The 16155-nt window shown below is 34.1% G+C and overlaps 1 protein-coding gene across 3 annotated transcripts in view; it reads right to left on the bottom strand.

The window, feature by feature from the left end:
- Positions 1–16155, bottom strand: part of ssh (Protein phosphatase Slingshot) — a 256624-nt gene that overhangs the window by 185506 nt on the left and 54963 nt on the right. The window contains exon 1 of one of the 3 annotated variants that reach the window (XM_017910244.1): positions 6262–6685. The exons of the other annotated variants lie outside the window; for them this stretch is intronic. Within the exon in view, the coding sequence (XP_017765733.1) occupies positions 6262–6341 (80 nt within the window). The 5' untranslated portion in view covers positions 6342–6685. Of the gene's footprint in view, positions 1–6261; positions 6686–16155 lie in introns of those variants that run through there. 3 annotated transcript variants of the gene reach the window in all.

Consider the following 16155-nt stretch of genomic DNA (forward strand, 5'->3'; position numbering starts at 1 on the left):
TGCTCCTTAACGCTAGAATTATTAATCCTATCAAATTTTTTAAATTATTTGCTTTTCATTTACTGCAAACATGGAACTATTTTTAGCGAAATTAGGAAGAATATTTGCCTTTATACGAAACCCTGATAAATTAATTGAACAAATTAATTATCGCAAAAATAACTTATAATTTAATAAATTTGTATCTACCGACGAAATCAAGCGAAGAAATATTATCTTGCCGAATCCAATATTATTAATTAACGTATTAATACTACATACTCGAATTTGGCGATTCTAATTACATTTCCAATGAATCACGAAATCTTTCTCGTCCTTTCATCTGAGATTGATGGTTCAGACTAGTACGCATCTCTTTACTTATGTCATTAACTGTTAACGTACGATTAATAAATACGATAGAATGGCTATTAATAAACGTGATAAATATTAATGAAAATATACGTTGCGATCATTATGTAACGCGGTTTGCTCGCGTGTTTAGTTCGTTTCACGAACGAAGGGGAACTAATGACATTCAAAATAAGTTCCAGTCCGATGACATATCGACCCAGTATGGCGCCACCTTGTCTAACGCGAAACCAGGAAGCAATGCTACCGATGTTATAACGTGCTTTACATGCTATTATCCTATTTATTTTTTTCCCCTCTTATTTTCCTTTTTTTTTTTTTTTCTTTAATTAGCCTCTATTTACAAATGTTGGTATTATCTGTTACGAGGAACTTTGCTTTACGTAACATCTTGCAAAATAAAATCGAGCCGATAAAAGGTGCAATTGTAATTGCGGTAATTAAACGTAATTCCCTGAATTTCTTTTAATTTCCGATTTCGCGTAAATCTCGTATTTTATCGTTTACTTTTATCTACGAGAACTGCAATTTTGTAACGAAATTATGTTTTATAAGCACTGCGAATTTTATTACAGTGGTATTACTTAATGATTTCTATGAAATAATTGAATGTTACTTTTTAAATTAATCATTGGAATTTTTTCGCGAAGAGAAATGATATAATTCGCTGTAAGCCATGTTTAAACTTTCAAAATCAATCGAGGATTTCGAAATTTATATTGCAGATCAAAATATTTGAGTTAATTGCCGTGATTGTTTTATCGATTACTTTTCATCGGTAGATAAGCAGTGAAGCAACGTGAAATTTATTGAATAAAAAGAAATATTTAGTCTGAAATTGGAAAAATGACAAGGTGGAAATATGAGGTATAAGTAGAACAATGTTTTAATGGAATATTAATTATTTAAATTTTCGTTTTACACGATTTTCGATCATCTGTTAAGTCGTCGATAATCACTTGTATTAAATTATTAAGTCTCTATTAAAACTCATCCAGCATAATCCCCTTTATCTGGAAATTTTGTTCATCAATGTACTAATATCAATTACACTGCAATCCACTTTGATTAAATATTCAATATTCCCATGCAGAATTCATTCGTAATAATTTTAATTCCCAGAAATAAAAAATTAAGAACAAAAATATAATAACTTCATGTAATTATGGTCTTCTAATAGGAATAATTTAATCCATTTCTACTAACAAAAATCTCTCGATGGAAAAATCTATTTCGAAAAGAAGAAACAAATATTTACTGCTTAACCTAATGCTTATTGAAACTTGTTCAGCCTAATCTATCTTACACCATATGTTATTTAAACATTCTGTGAATATCTATGCATTTATCATATTTATATTCATAATTTCTGTTGCAATCAGCTTCCAATAATCTTCTAATAGAAATCAATTATAATAAACTTCCAAAATTCTAGAAATCAAAAAATAAATAAAAATAAAACCTATATCTACTTTCCAAAATGTTAATATTCCAATAACAACAGTTTATCCTATATGTACTAACAAAAACATTCTCTTACCAAAAAATTACTTCAAGGAAGGATGATTAGTTCGAATTGAAACGAAAACAAAATTTTGTAAAAGCATTGTAAACTGTATTTTAAAAAAGGGAGGGAAAAGGGGGGAAGAAATTAAAAGTACGTCGGACTGGATTTTTTCGCGGTTTTCGACAAATTTGTGGAAACGGGAATAGAAATCTGAATAACGATCATCTAATCGACTACGAAGCTTCGTGTTGTGCTTTCCGTCTCCAAGCAACACCGCATTGCTGTACAATTCGTCAGAAAGGATGATCGACTGTGCGTCGGGACGATGGTGAAACCAGTGAAACTTACAAGTGAATACACTTAGGATTAACAAGAAATTAACTTTCGAAGGCAATAATAAACAGTAGTGAGCAAGAACACTATTGCGTAAGTATTTCGACCGATGAACCAACTCTGGAGTCGTTTGCGAATTTCAAGCAATATCGCAAAGTTGCTTGCATCACTTTTACGATCGTGTTCGCTAGTAACTATTTTGAAGCTTCCAATATCGTAATTAATTTTTACTTAGCAAATCCGATGTATTTGCAATTCCAATGCAACACTGATATCGACTTGGAATTTTGTTTTTCGTAACTTTTGAGTCACGGATTTATTATGGATTCGCGTTATTTATAGTTTTCGATCTAACGATACAGCCAACTTCTAACAATTTACCAAGAAATATAATTTACGTTGTTTAGTAATTGTACGACCGAATTGAAATGAATTCTGTCTACATAAAACGAGTAACAAAAGTATTGACATAGTATATTACAAATTATTATGGATTCGCGTTATTTATAGTTCTCGATCTAACGATACAGCCAACTTTTAACAATTTACCAAGAAAAATAATTTACGTTGTTTAATAATTGTACGAACGAATTGAAATGAATTCTGTCTACATAAAACGAGTAACAAAAGTATTGACATAGTATATTACAAGAAAATTCACCTATCCACAAGATCCTGATTTTAATTTTTTAATCTGGATGAAACCTTACGAGTACGTACACCATAACAGATCATAGACGCAATAATTATTTCTCCACGTCATATCATTCTAAACAGATGAAATCAGCAATCGAATTTTCAGTAACTTTTCCAAATTTTTAAGTATAATTTTATGATAGCACAAAATACGACAAAACTTCAAAAATCATTCTTGCATTTACATTGGATTATAAATACTGAAACTCTGAGGACCTATTTATCTTGTTTGAAAGGATTTCCAGCCTACAAAAAATGGCTTCAGATAGAACTCATTAGGATCTACATGTACGCAAACTTTTATTAAAATCAAAGCTTCCTGGTTAGGTGAATTTCCTTGGAATATAGTGCGTTAATGCTCGTTTTACTGATTTTCTATGTACGATGCAAAATCTGGAAAAAACGATTACCACTGGAAATCTGAATCGCGTCGGGTGGAAGGTAGCACGTTTTGCCATGATTCGATCGAAGATTTAAACCAGCTACCGTGAGAAATTCAAAAGTTGTACAAAAGCTAGGCTTCTCGACGGCTCTGCTCTTTGAAAAATAATTGCTTTCGAGGGTCCCTTTCACAGTCTGCGATGGTACAAAGCGCGCAGCTGTTGCTCCGAGTCAGCTGACGTGAAAAGTAACCACCTTACTACTAAACAGGGACATTAACACCAAATACCACGTACGCGTTGTGCAATTTTCCCGTTTATTTCCATGCAACGCGAGCAAATCGTGCGAAGAAATTAAAATATGCGAGAATTTGAAATATAAAATAAAGAATCGTTATATAAATAATTCTGTGTATAATAATCCAAAATTGAACGTTATCAAGAATAGAAGGTGACGTGAATGAAGGTTCATCGTTGAGGTGAAAATCGGGACGTTTAAATTTGCCACCTCGTCTTTTACAGTTTGAGATCGACAGTGGCACTGCTGCATTTTACAGAGCATGGTCTATATAGGACTTAAATCGGTCGTATAAGTCGGTATTTAAATTTTAGTGGAGTATACGATAACTCTTGCTGTTAGCTTGTTATTATCTATTCGGTGAAATTTATTTCTACTAGATTTTACGGTTATGATTCTATTAGAGGAACAGTAGCCTCTTCGAACACGTCACGAGTGTTCTTCCAGTACTAGAAATACTTCTCTGCTTGTGAAATTCGTACTACGACGTCTTTCGTCGTTCATTTTGAATTTCTCAATTCCTTAATTTCCAAGCAAAGTGGTTCAAGAAAGCAAAACAGAATTTACGAAAAATTACAACCGAGGGAATCACGAAAACGCGATACAATTAATAAATTTCGAGACAGAGAACCTTATTCCCGCTCCAATCTGATAAACCACGTAGAATTAAGTGTTATAAAGGGATAGCAACCGTATTAAAATTCTGAAACAACTCTGAAAGCGCGTGACTTCAAATAGCCACTGACTCTATTTGCAGAGAATTTTGAAAAATGGAATTACTATATTCGTTGTGCATATTCCCAACTTATTTTACTGGAACAGTTCAAAAATAGATTTCATGCGCACGTGGGTCAAATTGAGGACCGCGGCGGAAAGAGACTCGCAGAATTACTCGGGCTGGTCTCCGCGATTTGCATGCTATTTCCGAAAATAAAATCTCCACTATGAGAAAAACGAAGCAAATGTGGATTTCGACCTCTGTGCACTTCGCTTTGCACAGCGCGATCATCTTCTCCCGAGTAGCTTCAGCTTCGAACACGAGCTTTACATAATATCCGCAAGATCCTCTGCAATTTCGAGTATCAGCACCATCTCACCACGGAAATCCGACGCAAAAATAAAACCAGCAGAATTCACCGAGTTTCCAACGAATCTTTAACATACCATATAAGCGTATAGAAATAAAACGTGAAAGAAAAAGGAACCTTTAACGTGCCTGAAACGTGTCAGATAATATTTTGGTTCGTCGAACGTTGAATTTCAGTTATCTCATCGGTCTGTTGGATATCGGAAACACAAAGTTCATTCACGGTGAAAATTTCTTGCAGTATAATGTAAACATGCCTTTACGAGGAAAAGTCGAACAAGCAAGTGCGATGAATCGATCATACATGGAAAAAGGTGTTTATTCAATAGATAATTGTTTACGTGTTGGCCAAGTGCACATACCTTCTAACGTGCGTATGGGTAATTAGACTAAGATTTTGCGAATCCGATGCTAAAGATATTTCTCTTTTTTACGAGATACTACAAATATGTTCGAAGAATACATTATATCGTACAAAGGTATTTTAAAATACGATATAAAAATAATAAATTCGATATTAAATTCAATGGTAAATTTATAGCGTTGCGTGGAATAGACTATAGGAAATTATACTATGCGAGAATTTACCTCGTATAATACGAATAGTGGAAATAGATTGGAACTTCGATTCGATTCGATTATCCGAAATTATTGTTCCTTCATCCGAATCGTATTATTGTTCCTTCAGCCGTAAAAGAAAGCAAACATACACCTGCCTAAATTGTTTGAACTATACTATAAAGATTGGGAAGATAGAGAGAAAGTTAAACGTACAAGATAAATATGTGACATATTTCTATAAAATATAGAAATAAGTGGTAGAATAGTCTTTCAAATTTTTCAATTCAATCACTATCATAATTTCCGGTATATATAGCACGTTGCGGTATGTTTAGCACGTTGTAGAAATTGTATACGCGAGAATTACCTGTATTCAAAATCAAATATTACCTATATTTGATCAAAATATTACTTAGGTATTTGTGAATTATAAAAATCGAAATTAAAATGTTATATTAATATTTTTTTCTCTATGTAAACATATAGATTACCCTGAATTAAGAATTTATAAGAATACAGCGAATATAGATTTCTATAGATCGAAAAATAGATCGAAGAATACATCGAAGAATAGATCGAAGAATAGATCGAAGAACGCCTATAATCAAAGTATTATTTATATATTTAGCAAACATAAATACAAGAATGAAATTTCCGAGAAATATTTGTTTCTCTACGTAAACATATAGGTTATGTCTGATGGTTAATTTTATCGGAGTACAGGGAAAGACGTAAATTCGTATGGATGGACGAACAGATCGGCACAACGACGTTCGGAAAGCGCGAAACTGGTTCAGGTGTATGATCGATACCCAGCGAAATATCGATTTTTCCCCGAACAGTCGTCTTTACCGAGAACAATACACACTCGACGTCTGGTTTATGACACATTATCCTATTCACATCGCTGCAGGGCTCGCGACGCATTGTGCGAGTGCACGCGTTTACAAAGAAACCACTTTTCCATTCCCATGATTCCCGGTGGACGGGAAACGAAGAGAAAGAAATAAAAAAAAATAAAAGAAAGAAGGCATGGCAAAAGCTTTACCTGATATACTGGATGTATCCGTGTCTGGCGTCTTCGAGGAGGAACCCCGGGTTCCGCATCTCGACGCTCTCGAAGACCATGAAGTCAACACATGCCACGGGCCAGTGATCGTAAACCTCTTTCACGAGTCACGAGATTCAATCATTCGACGAATCTAGACACTGCACACCGGCTCCATGGCTCATGGATTCCTTCACCAACAGTGTTACGAGGAGAAACATCTTACACCATATCCGAAAATTTCGAGCGTTACACGCGAACTGATCACAACAGTCCGTTCCGAATCGACGGTCGGTAAAGAAGAACGGTGTCTCGTACGAAAGACTGAGAAATTTGGTGGCGCGAAGCACGCGATGCCGAGATTCGATAAGGAAACCCGATAAAAGGAGATACAACGTGTCCAGTGAGTGGAAAGAACGAAGTGGAATAGACGTTCACGATTCGACGTACGCGAGGCAACTGAAGTGCGAAGCAAATCGTCCAACAGTGGGAGTCCGGTTATCCCTCTCCCACCCTGCACTCGACCCCCTCTATCCGTGCCACGGCGACCCTAACCTAACCTACCGGACCGAAATGCGAGTCGGTCGATCGAGGAAAGCGTGGAAGCATGGAAAACGGAGGGAAGGACGTGTTCCATGGCACCATAACACATTTCCGCCCTCTGTTTACGATTCTCTGTGTATACAATTTCTCCGCGCATGCGTGCCGCTCGTACCTTTGTCCCTTATCTGCTGGTCGTTTGTTTCTTATCGTAATTTAGGATGAATCGAGATGTTCGCTCGAAAGTAGGGGATAAGCTCGCAAAATGTAGATAAGGAGAAATGGGACTCGATGGGAGGCAGGAATTACCACCTACATTTGTCACGGCACATAAAAACGTCTATTTATTCTTCTATTTTCGGCTGTCTCGTTCCTGCGGATGCACAGAAACACCAAGTATGCGGGAGATGGAAGAATTTATGGAAATTCTAACCTAATCTAAAAAATATTCAACAGTATGCGCGTTCACTTAAATATAAAGTTAATTTTTAATTATATGATATATGGATACTATATTCGAATATACATATATAATATCGTATTATAGTACTTTACTAAAATTCCATAGAATACGTACGTGTGTTACTATAATACTATTATGAACTTTGCATTTATTTTCCACTCTAATTTAATTCTCGAATGGACAAATTAAATTTAACGAAAAAATCCGATGTAAATTACTAAGGAATTAAAAGTAAGAAATTATTCGAGTAGAATCGAATATTTTTATCTATCACGAGTTGCTCCGATATTGTAATTGCAAAAATAGACTTTCGAGCAACATTTCCTAACAATTAATAATTACTAATTTAAATACTTCGCGAATATCGAATATATCATAAAAATTGAATCTTCGTTAATTTCATACGTTTCCAATCTATTAATACTCGAAAATAATACGTCCTATTTTACAATTAACAATAATAATTAATCAGGAAATTTGTTTTGAAATACCGCTATTATAATATTACTAAACGCACTGCAAATTATTTAATTAACCACTAGACCAGATGGAAACAAACGGTAAAATGTATATCATCGATTCGCAGTGTTTTCATCTGCGTAGATACAAAGGAAGACCTTGAGGATTTTCTGTCATGCGTTTCACCCTCGAGGGAACACCAGTCTAGAGATTTCAGATATACGCAGCCATAGTCTTTTTTCTCTCCTTGTACATGTACATATCCATTCACAATCACAAAAGCCCGTATCTGCGAAGGCGTAAAACCTCTGCCTGTATTTTTCTCTCCTCTCTCTCTCTCTTTTTTCCTTTTTTTAATTTCATCACCAGACGGTGACCCGCCAAAAATTTTTACCAGCCGATGAACGTAGACAAAGGAGTACTCGTCTGATCGTTAACTCGATCGCTAATCCACTCACCCGCACGGCGTCGTCTGCTGCGTTTCCCTCTTTTCTCTCCCCCTTTGTGCAACCCTTTGCTCTTTCCACGCACAAAGCGCCGTAATCGATGATTGCTTATTTTTTGCACAGTTTGGTGGTTGATCATGGACTTTAATCGCCGTCAGAGGATTATGAGTGAAATAACGCGAATATAAAAATGAGCAGAACCGTGAAGAAGATAAACAACACTGTGGCATTGAGTGGTAATTATTTACGCTCGCTTTAATATTGTCCTTCGATCTTTTTTAGATATTATAATTATTAAACTTTCGTTTGCGTTTGCTACGATAGTAATTATAGTTCCATTATTTATCGATGCATAGCGACTCGTTTCAATTTCACGATTGGTGCTGTAAGAATTTATTCTTAAAATTAATATATTTTAAATTAGTTTAGATTTATTTATTATTAGACGAATTAATTAAATCCGGAATTAATTTTTAATTTTCCAATTAAAATAATAATTTTAATTAATAGTGTCTGTGCTAATGTCCAAGATTTTGTTTTATTTTATATTTTATATTTATATTTTATATTTTCTAATCAGTTTTATTACGACACACGTTTTATCGTTTAAATTTCGATTTACTATAAAAATATTTCAAATATTTAAAACATATCCTAACCTAACCTAACATAGTAACGGAGATGTCTAGACGTTTTATTTAACATGTCCAGCGAAAAGGAGTAAAGAGAATAGGAACGAAGTTTATAGGAAAACAATAATTGATTGTTCTACGTTATTAAATCTTTAAAATCTTCTCCGCAATGGATTGATGAGTCATTGTTTGAAATGAAGAGACCACAACCTTCCAGCCTGGTGTTTCTTACGATCGTATAGACTGCAGATTATACAGATTGTCGTGCAATGGATACTGAAATCCTTGGAAAGTAGTATCAATTGTCCAGGAATCCGGTGATGCCTACTCCGATTGTGTCAACAAGGAATATATTACGTCTATCGAATTTTTCCTATTGGAATATGATACAGCAGATGATTGTATTTGCATAACATCGACAACAGTATTTAGGTTGCAATTTTGCGATTCCCATAACATAAATGGTTATAGTAAAATAGAAGACAACTCGAGATATCGACGTTGAAATATTTTTAAATTATTTAATACACGACATACCTTATAATAAAGATATCTTAGTGGAAAAATATTTTAAATTTTTAAAAGTGAAGGAAAATGTAAAATTTGACACAAAATTATGAAAAAGTATTGCGAGATTCCTAGTAATAGGTATTAAAGGAATGGGAGAAATAAATGTTAAACCAAGATATGTAAAATATCGTGGTATTTCAGTGTTCATATTTAATTCCTGCACAATTAATAGTAAATCAAATCAAATATGAAATTTAAAATACTAAACTTCGGAGTCTCGCAATTTATTTAGCATAATGATAAAATGCATTGAAAAATGGACGATAATCGGAAAATATCATGGATAATAGTGTTTCATAGGAACATCAGTCAAAGTAATTCGCGAAAAAGAGCAAGGGAAATGTTCTAAACGAAAGTAAGCTATTTCATAATTATTCTGTACTCGGTGCAAACAGGCAAAATAATGAAAATGGACACACGAAGTAGTCGAGAGATATACTAAAGCTTAGACCAATGGGGATATTCACTTTGTTACTTTGAACAAATAAATAGAGACCATCTTTCAATAAGGAAACGTGCATTTTCTCTGATAAATGAAAACATTCGAGACAATGGTTTGATAAAGATGAGCATGCAAAACGAATGCTTCATCCAGAGAAGATAATTGAAATGACTGGTGTGCATCTGTGAGACTTATTTATTATCGGTGTCTATAAACTGGAATCACAACAGAAATATATGACAAAGGATCAATACTTGTCTGATTCACTTGTTGAAGGAATTAATCACACCTTCGAATATGTTTTATTAGATAATTAATCATTATAAACGGTTAACCCTCTGCACTCCTAATGTTTTCAATTACCTTTTCAAGAATTCCCTGTTATTTCAGGTATTTTATTAATCGGGTAATAAAATTCCTACTGTTGAATATTTGGAAATGCACGTAATCTCTAGATTATGTATCGTATGTCTCTAGATTTATTTCATTCCCTTTGTACGTTTAAACAAAATATTTCTCGCCTTATTAAGATGTATACACGACGAAAATTTCGTATAAGCTTTATGTACTTCAGAGAATCTTTTCAAAGTCAACCCGCAACAAATAAATAAATAAATAAATAAGTCTACCGTTATTATTTTCACAAAAATCAATAGTAGTGAAAATTTAATTGGAAAAGATATTGTACACACCCCAAATCTAATCCTAACATTCTCACAGTAGTACCAAACATAAATTCAAGCAGAACATTGTGGAAAGTGAAAACAAGAGACACTAATATTTTCACAAAACGAACAGCAGCGAAAATTAAATTTAAGAAAATATTCCCATAACCGAAACCTAAACTCTACATTCTCTCAGTCGCATTAAATAGAGATTTGAATATAAATTCAGAAATAATAATGAAAACAACAGCGAAAATTGAAAACAGGAGGCATGGAATTCTCTAAAATCAGTGAAAATTAAATTTAAAAAATATTCCAACACCCCAAACCTACCCCCTACATTCGCCCAGTCATATTAAACATAAATTTAAATAGAAATTCGGAAATAGCAATGAAAACAGGAGGCATTGATATGAGAAAATTAATAACAGTGAGAATTAAATTTAAAAAAATATTCTAACATTCAAAACTTAACCTGCAGATTGTCCCAGCGATGGCAAAGGTAAATTCGAAGAGAAATTGGAGGAGAAATTGGAGGAGAAATTGAAAGAGACCGTAGAGGAAAGCGAAAACACGAGGCATTGCCTAAAACTCGAGATTTTATTCCGAAGGCAGCCAGGTGTCGTTGCCATTGTCGTTACAATTCGCCATCGGAATATGAATGACTGGCGTGGAAGATCGGCGACAGGAAATGCGCGCGACCTTTCGAACCAGTCAACGAGAAAAATTCACGTCTGCGATAGAAACATAAATCGCGAGTGTTTTGTGCGTCTCATTACCAAGCCCATTGACAAGTGGGCGATAAACAGAGAGTACAGCGGAGAATCTAGCGGCAGCTGCGGCTGCACGAGTCGAAGGTGAATGACCTCTAAAGAGAACTATACAAAGTAAAAAATCAGTGAATGCGCAGCCACGAATGTGGTTATCGACAGTTGCAGGAAAATCGAAAACGATACACCCCGTGGAATTCTCTGCACAAACGTTTACATTCGGAAGCCATTTGGAATAAATTCTTAGCTAAACTACTGCCATTCGGGTACCATTTTATGCATTATTCCTATCCGTGACTATTCCAGCAAGTATTTCCGAATCGCTGACATAAATTTCCTCGAATTATGACAGGAAAAAGGAAAGAGGATCCTTGCAAGCTAGATCCGAAAGGAAATGATACGATAATTGAAGTTCCTTTTTGCTCTTATTACATACGATTTGGGAATATTCCCGTTGAAATTGTTCGAGACGATGATGTAATGTCGTATTATCGTTCACAGTTGCTTGTCGTGAGACCATACAGGAAAATGAAAATTTCTTCGAGATATTTGAAAATTTGTCACCTCTTCGAAGTAAATAATAGCTGATGTAAATAATAACTAAGTAAAAATGCATAAAAGTAGATAAAAAGAAATAAAAATAAACGTGTTAATTTTTTCCGCGATGTTTGCATAAAAATTTTACAAGTTTGTTGCAATACTAGCTAATAACCACGTAAAAAATTTACATCTTTTAAATTATTTCCATTTTTTAACTGAAATTACATTTTTCTGTTACACCCAGCATTTTCCACCATCTTATTCTCGACGTAGGTAATATTATTTCGCAACGAATAACCGAACACGCACTGTTTGATTTACAGCATTTATTGCATCTCGAGTGCCAACTTTTCCAGAAGAAATACCAACAATTTTACAGCGAGAATTAATGAATCACGTGTGAGGTAAAAGGCAAATTAGTCACTTCTATTCTTCCTGATTCATCCGGATCAGACTCAGCACTTTAATACCAAAGATTACGAGAAACGTGTTTTCGTTATCTGTAACATCTAATTTCAAGTAAAAGCTGAACATCCATTGGTGTTTCTCAGAAAAGTTCGAGATATTTTATCAAAAACATCTTGCAGTCTGATTACTTAGTAAATTAAGTAAACTATCTAATCGAACGTATATTTTATTTAAAATGAAATTAATCAACTAAATTCTAAATTACGATGATTTGTCATTTACATCGATGTATCATACGGATCGCAAACGAATGTTTGCTCATAAATGAATACCTAAAGTATCGAACATGACAAGCTGAATATGTACTTTATATTACAATAATATAAATAGTACTTATACATCTTCTTACAGCTGAAACCCTAGAATAAAAATGAAAATAAAAATTGCCACGTTTAAGAATATGTTCAAAGACGATATTCTAAAGACGATAACCTAAATATCATAATTGAATTTCATAAAATTTCTAAATCAAGAAGCTGGGTATATAATCTCTATAAACGTGTCTATAAACGTATGAAACTTGTCAAAGTATAGGCCAAGGCCACTTCTCATCCGTGCTTTTGGTTCCACTCTTGCCTTGAAAAGAAAGACAAAGAGAGCTTATAGGCAAAATACAAAGGGAACAGTCTGCGTTGCAAAGGAAGACAAAGGGACCGCGTTATTAAAAAGAAAGACAAAGCAACTATATTATTACAAAGAGGGACAAAGAGGCTATATTATTAAAAAGAAAAACAGAGCTCGCTGCTAAAAAGAAAGAGACGAATAAGGGCATCTTTCTAAGATGCAAAACAAAGAAGAGGAAAATCGCGTTGCAGAACAGATAGGCCGATGTGCCACTAACAACTGTCTGTCAAACAACTCCGTATTCGGGTTTGATTAGACAGGATTCATTGGCGAGAAAAAGCGGCTGTTGTGTCTCCAACGCAAATAAGACTTTCTACGATATACGACCACCTGGGTAATATCGTAAATCACCTTCCAAAATATCAAGTTCGCCTTACCCTCCACCCAGGTACACCTACTAGTAGTAAAAGTCACATAATGCCAGAACCAATCCCAGATTCGCATCCTAATGGCACTCCTACGACCTCCAATGGCATCGGAGGTACTTCTCGGAATTTAGTGTACGACTCTAAGCAGGATTTAAATTCAACGAGTGTGTAAAACCAGACCAGAGTGTGTAAACCCGTTTAATCCTGGTACATCCGTAGCGATTCGATGAATTAAGGATCGTCGAAAATTCGAACTCGACGCTGTTAGATGTTGCGATGGATTAATTGCAGACATGGAACGATACAGGGTAGCATGAATTTATCACTAATTAGTATTATTGGTTGTATCGTAGCGAAATTAACAGTAGATATTTTACCAATACCTGATAAGGCTTTTCATCGAGACACGTGTAAACTGAAAAATAACGTCGAATCAAATATTTTAGGATGCATTGAAAATAACAAAGCGAGGGAAATTCGTGAAATAAAATAGTAGCAAGAACAATGATGAAAATGATTAAATTTTCTGCTCCAATATTTGTAGTACCTAGCTTGATAAGCGAAAATACCGTATCAAGTATGCACAGTGCAATATTCGTTCACGGGGGTTAATACAAAATGAATGATAAACAAGTACGCGTTGGAGCAATGAAATTTGAAAAATTTGGGAAGAAATGAGAATATAATATAAGGACCTAAATATATGTATTAAAAATTTGGCAATAATAAAATTATCATCATATAGCAAGGTAATTAAGCAAAGCAATTGTTGCAATACTCATTTTAACATACAAGGAACGTTGAATATCATTTAACTATAATTGCTTCTAGGAAATAAAAGATTAACACGTTGACTGTCACGTTGGTCACCAATGTCTGAGGTATAGCAATCGTATATTATAGAACAAAAATAATATTATATTAAAATAAAATATAATTAAATTATATCGAATATCAGGAAATTAGAGGCCAAAGTGATTAACTCCACATTTAGTAGAGTAACATAGCACCTAACTCCACGTTAGGTGCTTGATTTACTTTGTATTTTCTATTGAAAATAAATTTCCAGGTTTCGTCTCGTGAAATTAATTTCACAAGTGAGCAGCTCGCATCAAGATTCTAATTGAAATATGATATTATATATGACAAACAGCGTACTGTACCGTACACTGTAATGAAAACTCTATTCCGGACCTCTGGGAGCGACTTGCACGACTTGCGTGGCAGCCAACGTGTTAAGAATTAACTCTGCAAAATTAGTATAACAGTGCAAGGAATTTAAACCCGACTCGGAGTTTGAAGTGTTACCAGCGCATAAGTAGAGAGTATAAATCCAGGCAAAGCTGACCGTGTGCAACCGGTGAAGAATAAAACAACAATTATCCGAAGATGAGAATTATTCCCATGTCATACCAAACACAAGCCGACTCTGTAACATTAATCTGTGAGAGAGATAGTGTATCTTACGCTATAGCGGAGAACGAGTTTACAACTTGTCACTATAAATGATACACGCAACGGTGTTACAGAAGAAATGACCAACACGTTTAGCCAGTGTTTTAACACGATATCTTAGCGTGAAACGTAATAACAATAATTAGGAAAAGCGAGGTAGGTATATTGCGAAAAAAATCTTGAGTCGTTAGAAGCTTACGTAAATCGATAATTATACGTGCTATTCTGTTTTAATCGTCCCTCGCAAGTTAAGTTGGAGCTTTTACACATACACCAACACTCTTCTTGATTTGCAGTAATAATACGTGAATTTTACTCGCACGTACGGATTAATGAGAAATTAACGACTTTGGGCATTACTTACTTGTCTTTGCGAAAAATCTGCAGACTATACATTTAAATTATATTATTAATAATTATTAACAATATTTATACATCCTTCGTATTAATTACGAATATTAATAAGAATGTTAATAATAATTAATATTAACGATGATACCGACACTACCAGATCGATTAAAATTATTTTTAATTTCATGCTATATTTATATTCGTCTATTTATTACTAACAGGAAGAACCCTTCGTATATAAAAGGATGTTATTAAATGAAGAGTACAAAAATAAAAGAACATGATTACGTAATAACGAGAGAAAAAATAATGGAATCATATTAAGCAAGAATGAAAAATACTTTTAAACGATATGTGTATGTCTGGTATAATTGTCGATACCGACAACTGTTTGAAAGGAAAGTTGGATGCAGCTTGAAATACACGTTGATAATTAGCAGCAGTACCGTGTTGAAACCACGTTCGTTGCCTAATTGCTAATCGTCCACGTAATCGAGGAGCAATGGAGAATGTTTCGGATGATATCATCGTGTCTTTTTCCAGTGAACATGGAATAAAAAGAAAATATAATCCTATAATGGATTGTTGTTATTAATGCAAAACTGACGATGAATACTGTTTCCTAACATTCAATTTAAAATCCTTTTTCTTTTTTTACTAAAAATTTACGCTGTACCAGAAATATAATAGAAGAAACGTTCATTATGTCAATTATTACTCAACCATCAAATATTCCTATTTGAATATACAGAGATGAATTATAATTGTATATTAGAAATAATTATTTGCATGAATTGTAACTAACACGAATGACAGATATTAACGTAAAAGTTTATTGCAATTCCAACTAATTTTTATACCCGAATCAACTGAAATAATATTTGGAACGTTATAAGAAAGGGAAAGCAAGAGTTCCGAGAAAGCATGAAAGTAAAATTGTCATTGTATATCTGATACATAGTAACAGGATGCCTGGGCTACCCTAAGTCCAACAACCGTGAATAGTTTGGCTGCTCACACGAGGGTTAACCCTCTACAACCCCATGTAACTTGGAAATTATAATACATAGCTGTATATCTACACGTATCTCGTAATCTTAT

This window comes from Eufriesea mexicana, unplaced genomic scaffold (genome assembly GCF_001483705.2).
Source record: "Eufriesea mexicana isolate 0111107269 unplaced genomic scaffold, ASM148370v2 scaffold87, whole genome shotgun sequence".
Lineage (NCBI taxonomy): Eukaryota > Metazoa > Arthropoda > Insecta > Hymenoptera > Apidae > Eufriesea > Eufriesea mexicana.